At 41.0% G+C, this 16695-nt stretch overlaps 1 protein-coding gene across 1 annotated transcript in view; it reads right to left on the reverse strand.

Annotated features, from left to right (window-relative positions):
* Positions 1-16695, reverse strand: part of LOC115138263 (ALK tyrosine kinase receptor-like) — a 683992-nt gene that overhangs the window by 147157 nt on the left and 520140 nt on the right. Inside the window, exon 5 of the mRNA XM_029674939.2 lies at positions 9838-9971. Coding sequence (XP_029530799.2) covers positions 9838-9971 — 134 coding nt within the window. The remainder of the gene's footprint in view (positions 1-9837; positions 9972-16695) is intronic.

Below are 16695 nucleotides of genomic sequence, written 5' to 3' on the forward strand. Positions count from 1 at the left end.
GAAATATTTTGTTCCAAAGCAGTTACGACACAATATGCTTCAATGCCACACAGCCATTGCATTGGGATGAGTCTACAGTTCTCTATCAGTGTGGCCAGCCTCTTACCCTGCCACTACAACCTGTCCTTCCATCCATCCATATATACTCTTTCTACTCCACCACCAGTCTCCTAACTCATTTCACTCCCAAGGCTCCCCGGGATAGGAGTGATTGATGGGCCAGGGGGACACTCTTCCGCCGCTGAGTACCTAATCACTGAGTATAGACTTGCAGTAACGCCACATTAGAGTCCTGCAGCTGCATGGTGTAAGGGTTAGGTAAATGGGCCAGGGAATAGGAGGTTAGAGGTTGAAGTCCCCCGAGGGGACTTGCTGCTGTCTTGTCAGAGGTACTTATCCATCTGTGAAAATGACAAGTGACAATGTGCAAGTAATAGAAATATCTTCAGAGTGAAACAAAGTTGAAGTGTATAAACAGGAATTATCAAAAATGACAATTGATAATCTAGTGGCAACCAGAGTCAACGTCATGACAAAGACAGAGACAAACTGAAACACATTTGTTATTGCCACGATCTGTTAATGAACTCATCCATCAGTCTTTTCGCTAACAGTCCTGTTTGCTTCGTGCGAGACATACTTGAGGATGCTAACAGTGTGAAAGGCTGTGATTCTCCTGAATAACCAGCTAATCTGTATTCCAATATAGCAGCTGGTGAGAAATACAAATGTGTCACCGACGATATGCTCAAGACATTTCGACTTTTCAAAGGGAACAATGAGCGTAAGAGATAGATGTACGGGCACTCAAGTTGGTTTCTGGGTAATGAATGGGAATCACTTGTTGGCCCCTTGACAGATGAGTTAATTAGCATGGCAGAGGATGAAAAAAAACTTGACACATTGCTCAATTAATTTGGCCCGCATGGCTGTTAGCTGACGAATATCTTGTCTTTCACACAGCCACGGCTTGATTAATCGCTGTTCTTAAGTGCAGGGAAGATGCCACAAAAGGAGGGAGCTTGTCAGAATGCAAATTGTACACTGTCAAACTCGCACAGACCAGGAAACAAGCTAATAGACATATTTTTCTTATGAGGGGAGTCGATCAAGATTGGATTTACCTTAAGGCACGGAAATCTGTAGGAATCAGATGAAAATAAGATGCTTCGTTTGAATGTTAATAATTATCACCTTTTAGATGTAAAGTCCCCTGTTTTGGTGGCCTGCGTGGTTATGGTACCGGTTCTGACTGACGTTTGCTTATAAATCAATACACTATATATACAAAAGTATGTGGACACCACTTGAAATTAGTGGATTTGGCTAATTCATACACACCCTTTGCTGACAGTTGTATAAAATCGAGCACACAGCCGTGCAATCTCCATAGACAAACGTTGGCAGTAGAACGGCCTTATTGAAGTGCTCAGTGACTTTCAACGTGGCACTGTCATAGGTTATCACCTTTCCAACAAGTCAGTTTGTCAAATATCTGCCCTGCTAGAGCTGCCCCAGTCAATGTAAGTGCAGTTATTGTGAAGTGGAAACGTCTAGGAGCAACTCAGCCGGCTCAGCCGCGAAGTGGTAGCCCACACAAGCTTACAGAAAGGGACTGCCTAGTGCTGAAGCGCGTAGCACGTAAAAATCGCCTGTCCCAGGTTTCAGCACAGTTGTTCGTCAGGAGCTTCATGAAATGGGTTTCCATTGCTGACAAGCCTAAGATCACCATCCGCAATACTGAGCGTCGCTCGCCGCCGTTGGACTCTGGAGTGGAAACGCATTCTCTTGAGTGATGAATCACCCTTCACCATCTGGCAGTCCGACAGACGAATCTGGTGAATGCTACCTGCCTAAATGCATAGTGCCAATTGTAAAATTTGGTATATCATATGACACAAAACGAAGCAACATATGATGCCAAATGCCTGGTTGTTTTGCATGGTTTGGTCTAGGCCCCTTAATTCCAATGAAGGGAATTCTTAACGCTACAGCATATGATGAGATTCTTGACAATTCTGTGCTTCCAAATTTGTAGCATCAGTTCGGGGAAGGCCCAAATCCCCTGTGCACAAACGAGGTCCATAAAGAAATGGTTTGTTGAGATTGGTGTGGAAGAAGTTGACTGGCCTGCACAGAACCCTGACCTCAACCCCACCGGACACTTTTGGGATGAATTGGAACGCAGCCTGCGAGCCAGGCCTAATTGCCCAAAATCAGTGCCTTGACCTCACTCATGCTCTTGTGGCTGAATGGAAGCTTGTCCCCGCAGCAATGTTCCAACATCTAGTGGAAAGCCTTCCCAGAAGAGTGGAGGCTGTTGAAGCAGCAAATGGAAGACCAACTCCACTTTTTTTAATGCCATGATTTTTGAATGAGATGTTCAACGAGTGGGTGTCCACATACTTTTGGTCATGTAATGCACGTGGACAGCATAGATCGAAATGGCTTGCATTGAGCGGTATCCCTGATTCTCACGGACACAGGAGTATGTTTTTTATTTTTATTTTTATTTCACCTTTATTTAACCAGGTAGGCTAGTTGAGAACAAGTTCTCATTTGCAACTGCGACCTGGCCAAGATAAAGCATAGCAGTGTGAACAGACAACACAGAGTTACACATGGAGTAAACAATTAACAAGTCAATAACACAGTAGAAAAAAAAGAATAATAAATAAAATAAAAAAATGGGCAGTCTATATACAATGTGTGCAAAAGGCATGAGGAGGTAGGCGAATAATACAATTTTGCAGATTAACACTGGGGTGATAAATGATCAGATGGTCATGTACAGGTAGAGATATTGGTGTGCAAAAGAGCAGAAAAGTAAATAAATAAATAAAAAAAAACAGTATAAAAACAGTATGGGAATGAGGTAGGTGAAAATGGGTGGGCTATTTACCAATAGACTATGTACAGCTGCAGCGATCGGTTAGCTGCTCGGATAGCTGATGTTTGAAGTTGGTGAGGGAGATAAAAGTCTCCAACTTCAGCGATTTTTGCAGTTCGTTCCAGTCACAGGCAGCAGAGTACTGGAACGAAAGGCGGCCAAATGAGGTGTTGGCTTTAGGGATGATCAGTGAGATACACCTGCTGGAGCGTGTGCTACGGATGGGTGTTGCCATCGTGACCAGTGAACTGAGATAAGGCGGAGCTTTACCTAGCATGGACTTGTAGATGACCTGGAGCCAGTGGGTCTGGCGACGAATATGTAGCGAGGGCCAGCCGACTAGAGCATACAAGTCGCAGTGGTGGGTGGTATAAGGTGCTTTGGTGACAAAACGGATGGCACTATGATAGACTGCATCCAGTTTGCTGAGTAGAGTGTTGGAAGCCATTTTGTAGATGACATCGCCGAAATCGAGGATCGGTAGGATAGTCAGTTTTACTAGGGTAAGCTTGGCGGCGTGAGTGAAGGAGGCTTTGTTGCGGAATAGAAAGCCGACTCTTGATTTGATTTTCGATTGGAGATGTTTGATGTGAGTCTGGAAGGAGAGTTTGCAGTCTAGCCAGACACCTAGGTACTTATAGATGTCCACAATGTAACTTCTGTCTGTGTGAAGCAGGATGTGAAATCTGACACAACTTGAAGCTCAGATGTCCCTCCTACCATTACATTCACTCCGACTGTCCATCAACTCCTGGCAGAACCCTACGTACGTCACTATCAACAGAAATCCTACACCACTATCAACGGAAATCCCTACATTGTAACTCAGCAGGAGAGGGTGGTTTATTCACTGTAGTAAATTCAGAGATTTGTTTATGGCCTGTAATCTAAAAGAATTCAGATTTTAAACAAAAAACACTTTCTGTTTGTCATAGATCGACAAGATTAATATGAGATGAAAGATGAGTTCCTAACGAGTTCAAGAAGCCCTGAGCTCTATGACAAGTTCACAGCGATGGGGGCAGATATTTTGATCAAGAGAGACCTTTTCTCTAAAACTAAATGTACAAATGTGTACAGAACCAGTCAAAGGTTTGGACACACCTACTCATTCAAGGATTTCTCTTTATTTGTATTATTTAGAATGATTTATTTAGAATAATAGTGAAAATATAAAAACTATGAAATAACACATATGGAATCATGTAGTAAACAAAAGGTATTAAACAAATCAAAATATATTTTATATTTGAGATTCTTCAAATAGCCAACCTTTGCCTTGATGACAGCTTTGCACACTCTTGGCATTCTCTCAACCAGCTTCACCTGGAACGCTTTTCAAACAGTCTTGAAGGAGTTCCCAAATATGATGAGCACTTGTTGGCTGCTTTTCCTTCACTCTGCGGTCCAACTCATCCCAAACCATCTCAATTGGGTTGAGGTCAGGTGATTGTGGATGCCAGGTCAGCTGATGCAGCACTCCGTCACTCTCCTTTTTGGTCAAATAGACCTTACACAGCCTGGAGGTGTGTTGGGTCATTGTCCTGTTGAAAAATAAATGACTGTTCCACTTAGCGCAAACCAGCTGTGATGGCGTATCGCTGAAGACTGCTGTGGTAGCCATATTTGTATCATATTTGTACTGTGTGCTTGAGCTTGTGTCCTCAAAAGTGACTGTCACGACTTCCGCCGACTTCGGTCCCTCTCCTTGTTCGGGCGGCATTCGGCGGTCAGCGTCGCCGGCCTTCTAGCCATTGCCGATCCACCTATCATTTTCCATTTGTCTTGCCTTCACACACATTGTTCCAATTCCATAATTACATGTTGTGACTTTAACCCTCTGTTTCCCCCATGTCCTTGTCCATAATTGTTTATTGTAAGTGTTTGTGCACGTTATGTCTGGCGTGCGAAGGGTTTTTGTCCCTTTGTATATATTTATTGTTTTGTTCACGGTGATTTGTTAAATTGCTCCGTTGTAACACAGTCTTTGCTCTCCTGCGCCTGACTTCTCTGCCGCCAGTACGCACTCCTTACAGTGACTAACTATTTTTTATCAGAAAGGTGAGATTTCTTTCTTGGAGTATGCAGCACTACTAGTTATTGTTTAGTGCCCTCATGATAAATAATTACATTTTCAATTACATTTAGTAACATTTATGAGGTTAACATTCCTTGGCATAAGTGCTTGTGAAATCCGTAAAATTGATTTATCACAGCTGAAAATGAGGACCACAGATGTGAGACGACCAGAACAGTCTGCATATCTCAGCGTTTGCGGGTTGGAAATGGGAAAATATTTGATCTGAAGCACGATCGCTAATTCAAAGAACTGCTTTCATCTGAAGATACACACCGCGCCCCCCCCCCCCCCCCTCCCCCCATTTTTGATAAATCTAAATTTATATCAGGTCTGTACATCTAATTTATTTATTTATGAATAAAACAAACTTAGGCTTCTAATGTTTACATGCATGAAACCAAGGCTTTTACGGTTACCGAAGTCATCAAAAGAGAGCGCGTGGGGAATAGGAGTGGAGCTAGACACTGCAGGGCCTGGATTCACCTCTACATCGCCAGAGGAACAGAGAAGGAGTAGGATAAGGGTACGGCTAAAAGCCATGAGAATTGGACGTCTAGGACGTCCGGAACAAAGAGTAAAAGGACCAGGTTTCTGGGGGCGATAAAATAGATTCAAGGTATAGTGTACAGACAAAGGTATGGTAGGATGTGAATACAGTGGAGGTAAACCTAGGCATTGACTGATGATGAGAGAGATATTGTCTCTAGAAACATCATTGAAACCAGATGATGTCATCGCATGTGTGGGTGGTGGAACTGAAGGGTTGGATAAGGTATAATGAGCAGTGCTAGAGGCTCTACAGTGAAATAAGCCAATAAACACTAACCAGAACAGCAATGGACAAGGCATATTGACATTAAGGAGAGGCATGCTTAGCCGAGTGATCATAAGGGTTCCAGTGAGTAGTGAGATTGGTTGGGGTCACGGCGATTCAGACAGATAGCCGAGCCATGGATAGCAAGCTAGCGGAAGATGGAGGTCTGTTTTTAGCCACCCCATGCATTTCCGTCAGTAGATTAGTGGGTTCTGTGTGGTAGAGGGGACCAATCCAATTGTCAAAATAGTTATAGTTATAGTGGCCCAAGAAGATTGTTCGATAAACCTGCTCAGATAGCAGCTGATATGCTCAAGACAGCTACGATTAGCGGGTCCAGAGCTTTTATAAAAATATCTTTGAAAGACAGGGTCCTGAAAAAGGGAGGTTTCTTTTTTGGCTGAGTTTACTTAAGTATTAAAAGTGTATTACAAGTGTAAATTATTTTAAATTCCTTATATTAAGAAAACCAGACAGCAACGATTTTCTTGTTTTTCAAACTTACGTTTAGCCAGGGGCACACTCCAACACTCAGACATAATTTAGAAACAAAGCATTTGTGTTTAGTGACTCCAGATCAGACGCAGTAGGTAGGATGAGGGATTTTCTCTTTAAGTTTGTGAATGAAACCATTTCCCTGTCCTGCTCAGCATTCAAAATGTAACTTTGGTGTCAGGGAAAATGTATGGAGTAGAAAGTACATTATTTTCTTTAAGAATGTAGTGGAGTACAATTACAAGATGTCAAAAGTAGAAATAGTAAAGTAAAGTACAGATACCCCAAACTTTACACCACTGAGTGAATGGTGGTTAACATAGTTGACAGAGTTTGGAAAATTCACTCAACTGAGTTTTGTCTAATGTCTGTGCCCTAACAGTCTACTTCCATTGTGACGCTTGGTCAATTGAGCATGTAAATTCAATTCGAATAACCCATAAAGTATTTGCCCACATTCTGTGTCTCTGCTTTTATTGATGCACAATAGCTGCTGTGACAGTGGCTTGTCTGTTCCAATAACCAAAAGGGGAAACCAGCCATAACTCTACTGTAACTCTTTTGAAATCCACATTTTATACCACATTTCTTCAATATTATACACTTCCTCGAAACGTTAAAAGCAAAGGTCCCTACAATTCCGCGTAGAGCTCGGAGGAAATTGAATCAACGGGATTAACCTAATTTAAGGACCTCTCAAGGTTCACAGAGAGATATTATCCCCTGTAGCACGCCAACCCTGCATTTCATTCCACAACATATGGTAATGGGGTTTACATCCAGAACAGCAGCCGGAAAAATCTCCAGTTTGAAAAACATTTGCACTGCTTTTCAAACACCCTTAGAAGTGACATCAAAACATAGCTATGAAAGCAACAACTCTTTTCAAAGTTCACTGTATTCCCCAGAAGCTAATACATTAGTAGCTAACTCAAGTAAGTGTTTTATTACAAAGACAAATGTATTAACCTGTTCACTTTTCAAATTTGAAAGAATAAATTATAACATTTAAATAACGTAAAATAATAAAAGATTACATTTATATTACGTAAATATTACATTTAAGCAACTTGTTCGGTTCTTCTCTTTATAATGTTCAACAAAGCAGAGCATCGTGCTCAGAACATAAATGTCAATTTCACAAAAAGCTAAAATATGCTGTAAGCAAGGAGCAACACTTTGACACTCGATTCGAGACTACAGAACAGTTAAAGAACAATTCAACTAGATGTAACATGCCTTCACAGACTTATATTTTAGTAAGCATTTGACATGTATTCACAATTAAATAGGGGAAACAGCAGAAGCTAACTTTTAGAAAGAATCAGCTATGTTATCGGCATACACAACATCACCAAATGTATGTGGACACCTGCCTGTCGCACACCTCATTCTAAAATCATGGACATTAATAAGTGGAGTTGGTCCCCTCTTTTCTGCTACCATTTCTGCCTTCTGAAAGTATTCAGACCCCTTCCCTTTTCCACATGTTGTTACGTTACAACCTTATTTTAAAATGGATTAAATCAAATAAAATCCTCAGCAATAGACACACACAATACTCCATATTGACAAAGCGAAAACAGGTTTTTAAAAATGTTTGCAAATATATATATATATATATATATTTACAAAATAATACAGACCCTTTGCTATGAGACTTGCAATTGAGCTCAGGTGCATCCTGTTTTCATTGATCACCCATGAGATATTTCTACAACTTTTTATTTATTTCACCCTTATTTTAACAGGTAAGTAGACTGAGAACTCATTCTCATTTACGGGGAATAGTTACAGGGGAGAGGAGGGATACATGAGCCATTTGTAAACTGGGGATGATTAGGTGACCATGATGGTATGAGGGCCAGATTGAGAATTTAGCCAGGACCAGGGTTAACACCCCGATAAGTGCCATGGGATCTTTAGTGACCACAGAGAGTAAGGACACCCGTTTGACCAGAGGAAAGGGGGCCTCCTACTGGCCCTCCAACACCACTTCCAGCAGCATCTGGTCTCCCATCCAGGACCAACCCTGCTTAGCTTCAGAAGCAAGCCAGCAGTGGGATGCAGGGTGGTATGCTGCTGGTAAATTAAATTGATTGGACATGATTTGGAAAGGCACCCACCTATCTATCCATATTTGGTCCTACAGTTGACAGTGCATGTCTGAGCAAAAACCAAGCCATGAGTTAGAAGGAATTGTACATAGAGCTCCGAGACAGGATTGTGTCAAGGCACAGATCTGGGGAAGGGTACCAAATAAATTCTGCAGCATTAAAGGTCCCCAAGAACACAGTGGCCTCCATCATTCTTAAATGAAAGAAGTTTGGAACCACCAAGACTCTTCCTAGAACTAAGCAATCTGGGGAGAAGGGCCTTGGTCAGAGAGGTGAATAAGAACCCGATTGTTATTCTAACAGAGCTCTAGAGTTCCTCTGTGGAGATAGGAAAACCTTCCAGAAGGACAACCATCTCTGCAACACCCCACCAATCAGGCCTTTATGGTAGAGTGGCCAGACGGAAGCCACTCCTCAGTAAAAGACACATGACTGCCAGCTTGGAGTTTGCCAAAAGGCACCAAAAGACTGTTTTTCAGCGGAAGGGACTGGGATACTAGTCAGGATCAAGGCAAAGATAAATGGAGCAAAGTACAGAGAGATCCTTGATGATAACCTGTTCCAGAGCTCTCAGGAGCATAGACTGGGGTGAGGTTCACCTTCCAACAAGACAATGACCATAAGCACACAGCCAAGACAACGCGGGACTGGCTTCGGGATAACTCCAACCTGACAGAGCTGGAGAGGATCTGCAGAGAAAAATGGGAGAAACTGCCCAAATACAGTTGGGCCAAGCTTGTAACGTCACACCCAAGAAGACTCAATGCAGTAATCGCAGCCAAATGTGCTTCAACAAATACTGGGTAAAGGGTCTGAATACGTATGTGAAACGTTTTAAATTTGTTGTACACAGGCAAAAATGTCAAAAAAACATTTCATGCTTTGTCATTATGGAGTATTGTGTGTAGATAGATGAGATTTTTTTTTTACAAATTGTCCCTATACTTTCCGAAGGCACTGTATAACAGCCTCCACTCTTCTGGGAAGGCCATCCACTAGATGTTGTCCACATACTTTTGTATATTTTATTTATTTTACCAGGCAAGTCAGTTAAGAACAAATTCAATTACGGCCTAGGAACAGTGGGTTAACTGCCTGTTCAGGGGCAGAACGACAGATTTGTACCTTGTCAGCTCGAGGATTTGAACTTGAACCTTCGGTTACTAGTCCAACGTTCTAACCACTTGTCTACCCTGCCACCCCAGGATAGCCAAGTTTAGATGTGGATATACAGCACACACTTGATGTAGACACTGCCCATAACCACAGATCTAAGGTCAGATTGCACAACTCAAAATCCTAACCTTCACGATTAGGAACCATTAGTAGAACCAACATTTCTGACATTGGGTATGTCTTTTGATTAAACGATTAACCACTCCACAGTACAGTAGCGTGCAGACACACAACACAGCAATTGCTAACTTAAACGCTCACTTACCCATGGTGCAGTTGGTGGTGAAGCCCGGTTTGATCGTGGCGGTGGCATCCTGTTCGCTCGGCCGGTCATAGCTGGCTTGGATCCTGAAGGTCGCCATTCCACGGGACCCCAGGGTGAGGTGGACCACTGCCCAGCTGCCGAGTAAAGAGATGAGCATGAAGATCAGGGCGACTAGTAGACAACCCGGGCGACAGGGCCCCCCATGCCTACTGTAGGGGTAGGGAGTCAGGACAGGAGTTCCCTCTTCCTCCACCTGAGTTTCCCCCTCCGTGGATGTCTCAGGAGAGGGGGTAGACTGGGTTCGTGTGGAGCATGTTGTGTTCGAGTCCCCCTCCTCCCCCTGCATTTTGGGAGGTTCCCCCTCATCCTTAGCCTGTTGGTGCATGCTCCTGCCGGGTAACTTGTGGACAAGCTTTTGGCGAAGCCTCTTACTAAAGCTGACAGGTGGTGTCCGTGGATGACACCCTGCACTTCAGTACCAGAGGTGGCAAAAATAGAGTGTGCAGGTGTGTGTGTGTCAGAGAGAGAGTCAGAAAGGGTGTGTGCATGCCACACACACCAATGCTAGCTCCTGTGTGCAAGGATATCCTGAAGCGAATGCTCTCTCCAGCAAGCCACCGCCTGCCTTTGTGTAGTTCAACGTGGTCCATAATTTTATTAAGCAAATTGCAGCTGATATCACTTTGGATTCGGGCTACTGACCAATGACTAATCCCTCCCGCTCTCTCTCCTCCCTCCCCTTGCCCTCTCTTCCTCCCCCTCTCCCCTACCAAACCCCTATCACCATTCCTATTTTCTGTATTATTTCTTTATGACATACTGTATGCCTCTCCGCCCTCTATTGGATCAAAATAAACAACATGAGGAAGTACAGTAGCTTGTGGCTATTTAGTAAACACAATGCACACATACTGTAAACCACAACCACAACACTTCTAGTAAGTTGTATTGAAAGTCAATGAAAAGTCATTATTACTTCAAATGTTTGTGGTACTGACTCAAAACTAAATGAGAAGTCACACCAGGTATATTTTTTGTAAGATCTAATAACTGAACTTTTTTTCCCAGCTTGCTCTACTGCAGGTAGACTTTTTAGAATTGTTTTTAATATATGTGTTTTTGCCTTTACATTGAGTAATTGATTGGTTAAATGTTATGCTACACAATAAAATAAATATAATTTTTGCAACCGTTACTGAAATGGTTGTTCCAGTTTAAATGACTTAGGTAGTTTCCTCCCACTGTTCTTAACCCTGGCACTCATTATGAATGCAAGTTGTGGGTGAATACAAATTTCAACTGTTGGATAGCCTAACGCTTGATAGATTCCAATAGGAATTACACATCACTTTGCAAACCAGCATAATGTGATTTACAGTTAGGGTTGCAAGATTATGGTAAATTTTTCCAGGTATTCCGGAAATTCTGTCTGGAAGTTTGGGAAAGTTTGCAACCCTACTTGCAGGTCTAATGTGGCCCCTTGACTTTTTCCAATTGTGTTAAGTTAAAGCCTAAAGACTCTGACCATGACAAACAAGATTCTGTGGTCTGATGAAACCAAGATTGAACTCTTTGGCCTGAATGTCAGGCGTAACGTCTAGAGTAAACCTGGCACCATCCCTACGGTGAAACAAGGTGGTGGCAGCATCATGCTGTGGTATCTTTTTCAGTGGCAGGGCCTGGGGGATTAGTGAGGATCGAGGGAAAGACGAACGGAGCAAAGTACAGAGCGATCCTTGATGAAAACCTGCTCCAGAGAGCTAAGGACCTCCGACTGGGAAGTAGGTTCACCTTCCAACAGGACAATGATTCTAAGCACACAGCCAAGATAATGCAGGACTGGCTTCGGGATAAGTCTGAATGTCCTTGAGTGGCCCACCCAGAGCCCAGACTTGAACCCAATCGAACATCTCTCCAACCTGACAGAGCTGGAGAGGATCTGCAGAGAAGAATGGGAGAAACTCCCCAAATACCAGTGTGCCAAGCTTGTAGTGTCATACCCAAGAAGACTCAAGGCTGTAATTGCTGCCAAAGGTGCTTCAACAAAGCACTGAGTAAAGTGTCTGAATAATTATGTAAATGTAATACATATTATAAAATTATAAAACAAGTTTTTGCTTCATCATTATGGGGTATTGTGTGTAGATTGAAAATAGATATATTAAATACATTTTAGAAGGCTGTAATGTAATAACATGTGGAAAAAGTAAATTGGTCGGAAAGTATCGAATGCACTGTCTGTAATCATTACATTTTAATGACAATATTCGCCTAGAAAGACCACATGACTGAAAATAAACGAATTCAACACCATTGTATTTGTTAGTGACAAAGACAGTCATGGGTGGTAACTCTACAATTCAATCGAAAAGGCAAGGCACACTGGGAAATGATTGGAAGCTTGGCTTAGTGGGGGCATTAAATTGACGTATACTTAATAAAAAAACTACATTTGTATTACTCATAGCAAGAGAGCACTCAGCTATTTAACCTATTTAATCCCATCTTGTGACCGTAAAAAAACGTTTCCAGTTATAAGGCTCTATAAATGTCACTGAATGATGTCTCAATACATTTCCAGAAATTATTGAAAAAATCAAGGGTCTCAATGAAATATGTGCGGTGTCACATGTTTAGTGTAAATTGTCACATGACCAGAGCTTTTTACTTCCTGGTTGAGAAGAGGATGACTGCATCAAAGCTCCCAAACAAAAGGTTAGTAATGTATGTTAACATAAAGATAGGACACTTTTTTTTGTATTGATATATGCATTTGCAATTACTCAACTTTGTTCAGTGTGGTCATAGAATGTGTAAACATGTTGATGGCAACAATAGTGACAGGCGGGATAACATGCATCTAGGTATACACATACTGTCACACATACATAGGTCTTGTTCAACCTAACTTTCTACTCTGTTCTTTCTTTTAGTTTCACTTTGAGGCAAGTTCTGGATATGTTGGATCTAGGTGACAGCCCAGACAAGGCATGCAACATTTCAGTTATCCCTCAAACTGAGAAAGATGCTGTCGTGAGTGATTGTGATAGCGATGGGTCAGATATGGACTATGGACAGGCCATTTGCCAGCCAGGCTGTTGAATGTATATGCTGAACCTATGCAAACAGATCATGACAGGAACAACGTTATCAGTGATGATGACCTACCCCTCACCACCCACCCCCTCCACAACCTCCCCCACCCCCTCCATTGTTGATAATGAAGAGCCAAGGGCCTCTACCCGTCAGAGGATCCAGTCAGAAGAACCAAGGGCCTCTACAAGCCATAGGGGTCAGCCAGAAGAGCCAAGGGAAAGCTGCAGGTGGTCAAAAATAGAGATGGAGTGTTCAAATGATCGAAGAGGCCTGCCACTGATGTGATTCCAAAACATGTAGTATACAGCCCAAATATGCAAATGTTCATCAAGAAACCACTGAGCCATGGAAGGAGATCTTTACTGGCTGCTACTGTTGAAGATCAGGCAAGATATGACAAAGCTTCTCACTGGCCAATCAACGCGATGCACCGGTTCCAGAGAAGTCGTACGTACTACCTATGCATGTGAGAAATGCAAAGCGCTACTGCACTTTGAGTGCTTCAAGATATACCATGGACAGTAGAAAAGGTGATGAGTGCGAATGAAAAAGGTCTGAAAAAGACAATAAAAGAAAAATAGAAAAGTCGATAAAGGGTGAGGAGAAGCAGTACAACGCAAGAAAAGAAAAGTCGACAAAAAAGACAATCAAAATGACTGACATGTTTTTGGAAAAGAAGGTCAATTGATTCAAGACATACTGTATGACAGGAAGTCTGACTGATCACAGTTTAAATAGTGATGCACAAACTAATCTTGCACTTGGTTCTGAAGCCTACCTCTATGATATATATATATATATATATATATATATATTTATATATATATTTTATATACAGTATATAAAAGCACTCATTGTGCAGTGGAGCTTTTTATATATACATGTATAGTATTTTGTTCAGTGTAGGCCTCTACTTGAATGCATGTTCTACAGGTTACCTCTATCCTAAATGTTACCTTTACATTCAGTGGGAATGAATAACACGACTGCTATACAGTTGTTAGTGAATGTTGCACTAAAATGTCACAATGACAATGTTACAATGAATATTGCACTAAAGTACAAGTTCAAATGTTACAATAAAGTTACAATATTAATGTTTCAATATATGTTGCACTAAAGTAACAATGTTACAATGAATATTGCACTAAAGTACAAGTTCAAATGTTACATTAAAGTTACAATATTAATGTTTCAATATATGTTGCACTAAAGTAACAATGTTACAATGTATGTTACAATAAAGTAACAATGTTGAAATACGTTGATGTTTTTTTTTTTGTCTTTGCTCTCAGTATAAGTTTTTGATGTGTAAAATAGTCACACTAGAATGTGACGGCGCATTCTAGAGGCAACGCTGGGGACTGCCAGTGACAGAGTTTTAAATTTGTAATTAACTGGGTTGAGATATAGAAGAACTTCGATAACTGCATAGGAGAAATATGTTAATTTAGTATACGTAACATTATCCCACCAGTCACAATTTTGACCGACCAAAAAACACACTTTTTCACCTACTTTCCCATTATAATTTTGAAAAATAATGATTGATTACTTCAAAGTGTTACTAATGACACTTGATTTGGATATTTTCATGTCTGGGAAGAATTCGGGATTAACTAAAATCGGTATCCTAAAAATGTTTGAGTAGTCAGAACTTATCTGGTATTACATTGGACACACTTTGCTGTTTACTTTAAAACCACAGATAATCATCGCATTCACATGTAGATGTTGTAAAAGATACATTTACAAGATAACTCCAGCTTCAATATTGTGACTTAAATGGTATTTTCTTCTTGCAGAGTTCAGTTTGGCGGACAGAAAATGTTACCCATAATGTTATCGATGTTGATACATGAGTAAAAGTGCTTGAACTACTGAGGACATGGATGTAATGCAGAGACTAAAAAGTCCATCACACTAAATATCTCCAAAGATGTTTGCAGTGCCTCTTAGGGTTTCATTGAAAGGTGGAACAGTCAGTAAACCATACCAAATATATGCATGACACATAAGTAACTCAGGACCAGTACATACAGATGTAGGATCCATATATGACCATTATTGATGCAGCATAATAATCCTGCAGCAACAGGATATGAAAACATTTTCCATTCACACTTTTCTGCCGATGTCATGTTGCTTGATGGGTGGTTAGACTATTAGCTGGCCAAAATTATGCTAAACTGTAATGGAAAACTGTAAATGAAAGAGCAATTTTGTGTTTTATTAAAAGTAATATACTCTAAAACATTTCACTGCATCATACTGTAAATTAAGGTACATTGTGAGAAAATGTTGTGGGCAGGGAAATAATTGCTGTATTTTGAATGATAATGTATTACCACCCCACGAAATACAGTACCTTGCCATATTTAATGAATGCTAAAAAACTTTTGTTGTTATTGCATGTTTTGAGGAGTCCATTGTAAGAGACAATATTTGTTACACCCGTGATTGAGAACACTGTATAGTGCCCCGTCAATTAAAAATGTATATGTGATAGATTAGGGTTGCAGGAAGTCTTAAAGCTTATATGGTTGAGGCATTTGTCCATGTCCTTTTGGGCTGTTTTGACCTGTAGTCACTGTCAGTTTGGAAGCTTTGGTTAAGGCCTCTAGAAGTGCAAGTATTTGTATTTACTATGGATCCCATCTTCCTGGGGTCCAGCACAATTAAGGAGGTTATACAATTTTAAAAACATTACAATGCATTCAAAGATTTCCACCACAACTACATACAGTACCAGTTGAAAGTTTGCACATACCTACTCATTCCAGAGTTTTTCTTTGTTGTACTATTTTCTACATTGTAGAGTAATAGTGAAGAAACCAAAACTATGAAATTACACATGGAATAATGTATAAACCAAAAAAGTGCTAAACAAATCTAAATATATTTTATATTTGAGATTTTTCATAGTAGCCACCCTTTGCCTTGATGACAGCTTTGCACACTCTTGGCATTCTCTCAACCAGCTTCATGAAGTAGTCACCTTGTCACGTTCTGACCATCGTTCGTGTGTGTTTTCCTTGTTTTAGTGTTGGTCAGGACGTGAGCTGGGTGGGCATTCTATGTTGTGTGTCTGGTTTGTCTATTTCTATGTTTGGCCTGATATGGTTCTCAATCAGAGGCAGCTGTTAGTCATTGTCTCTGATTGGGAACCATACTTAGGTAACCTGTTTTGTGTTGGGTTTTGTGGGTGATTGTTCTTGTCTTTGTGTTTGTGGCACCAAATAGGACTGTTTCGGTTTTTTCACATTTCTTGTTTTGTAGATTGTTGTATTTTCATCTTTATTAAAGATGGACAAAACTAACCATGCTGCATTTTGGTCTGCCTCTCTTTCCCCAGAAGAAAACCGTTACACACCTGGAATGCATTTCAATTAACAGGTGTTGCTTGTTAAAAGTTAATTTGTGGAATTTAATTCCTTCTTAATGCGTTTGAGCCAATCAGTTGTGTTGTGACAAGTTAGGGGTGGTATTCAGAATATAGCCCTATTTGGTAAAAGACCAAGTCCATATTATGGCAATAACAGTACTTTAAGACATGAAGGTCAGTCAATCAGGAACATTTCAAGAACTTTCAAAATGTATTCAAGTGCAGTCGGAGAAACCATCAAGTGCAACGATGAAACTGGCTCTCATGAGGCCTGCCACAGGAAAGGGAGACCCAGAGTTACCTCTAATACAGGGGATTAGAGTTAACTGCACCTCAGATTGAGTTCAAATAACAGACACATCTCAACATCAACTGTT

This window comes from Oncorhynchus nerka, linkage group LG12 (assembly GCF_034236695.1).
Source record: "Oncorhynchus nerka isolate Pitt River linkage group LG12, Oner_Uvic_2.0, whole genome shotgun sequence".
Taxonomy (NCBI): Eukaryota; Metazoa; Chordata; class Actinopteri; order Salmoniformes; family Salmonidae; genus Oncorhynchus; species Oncorhynchus nerka.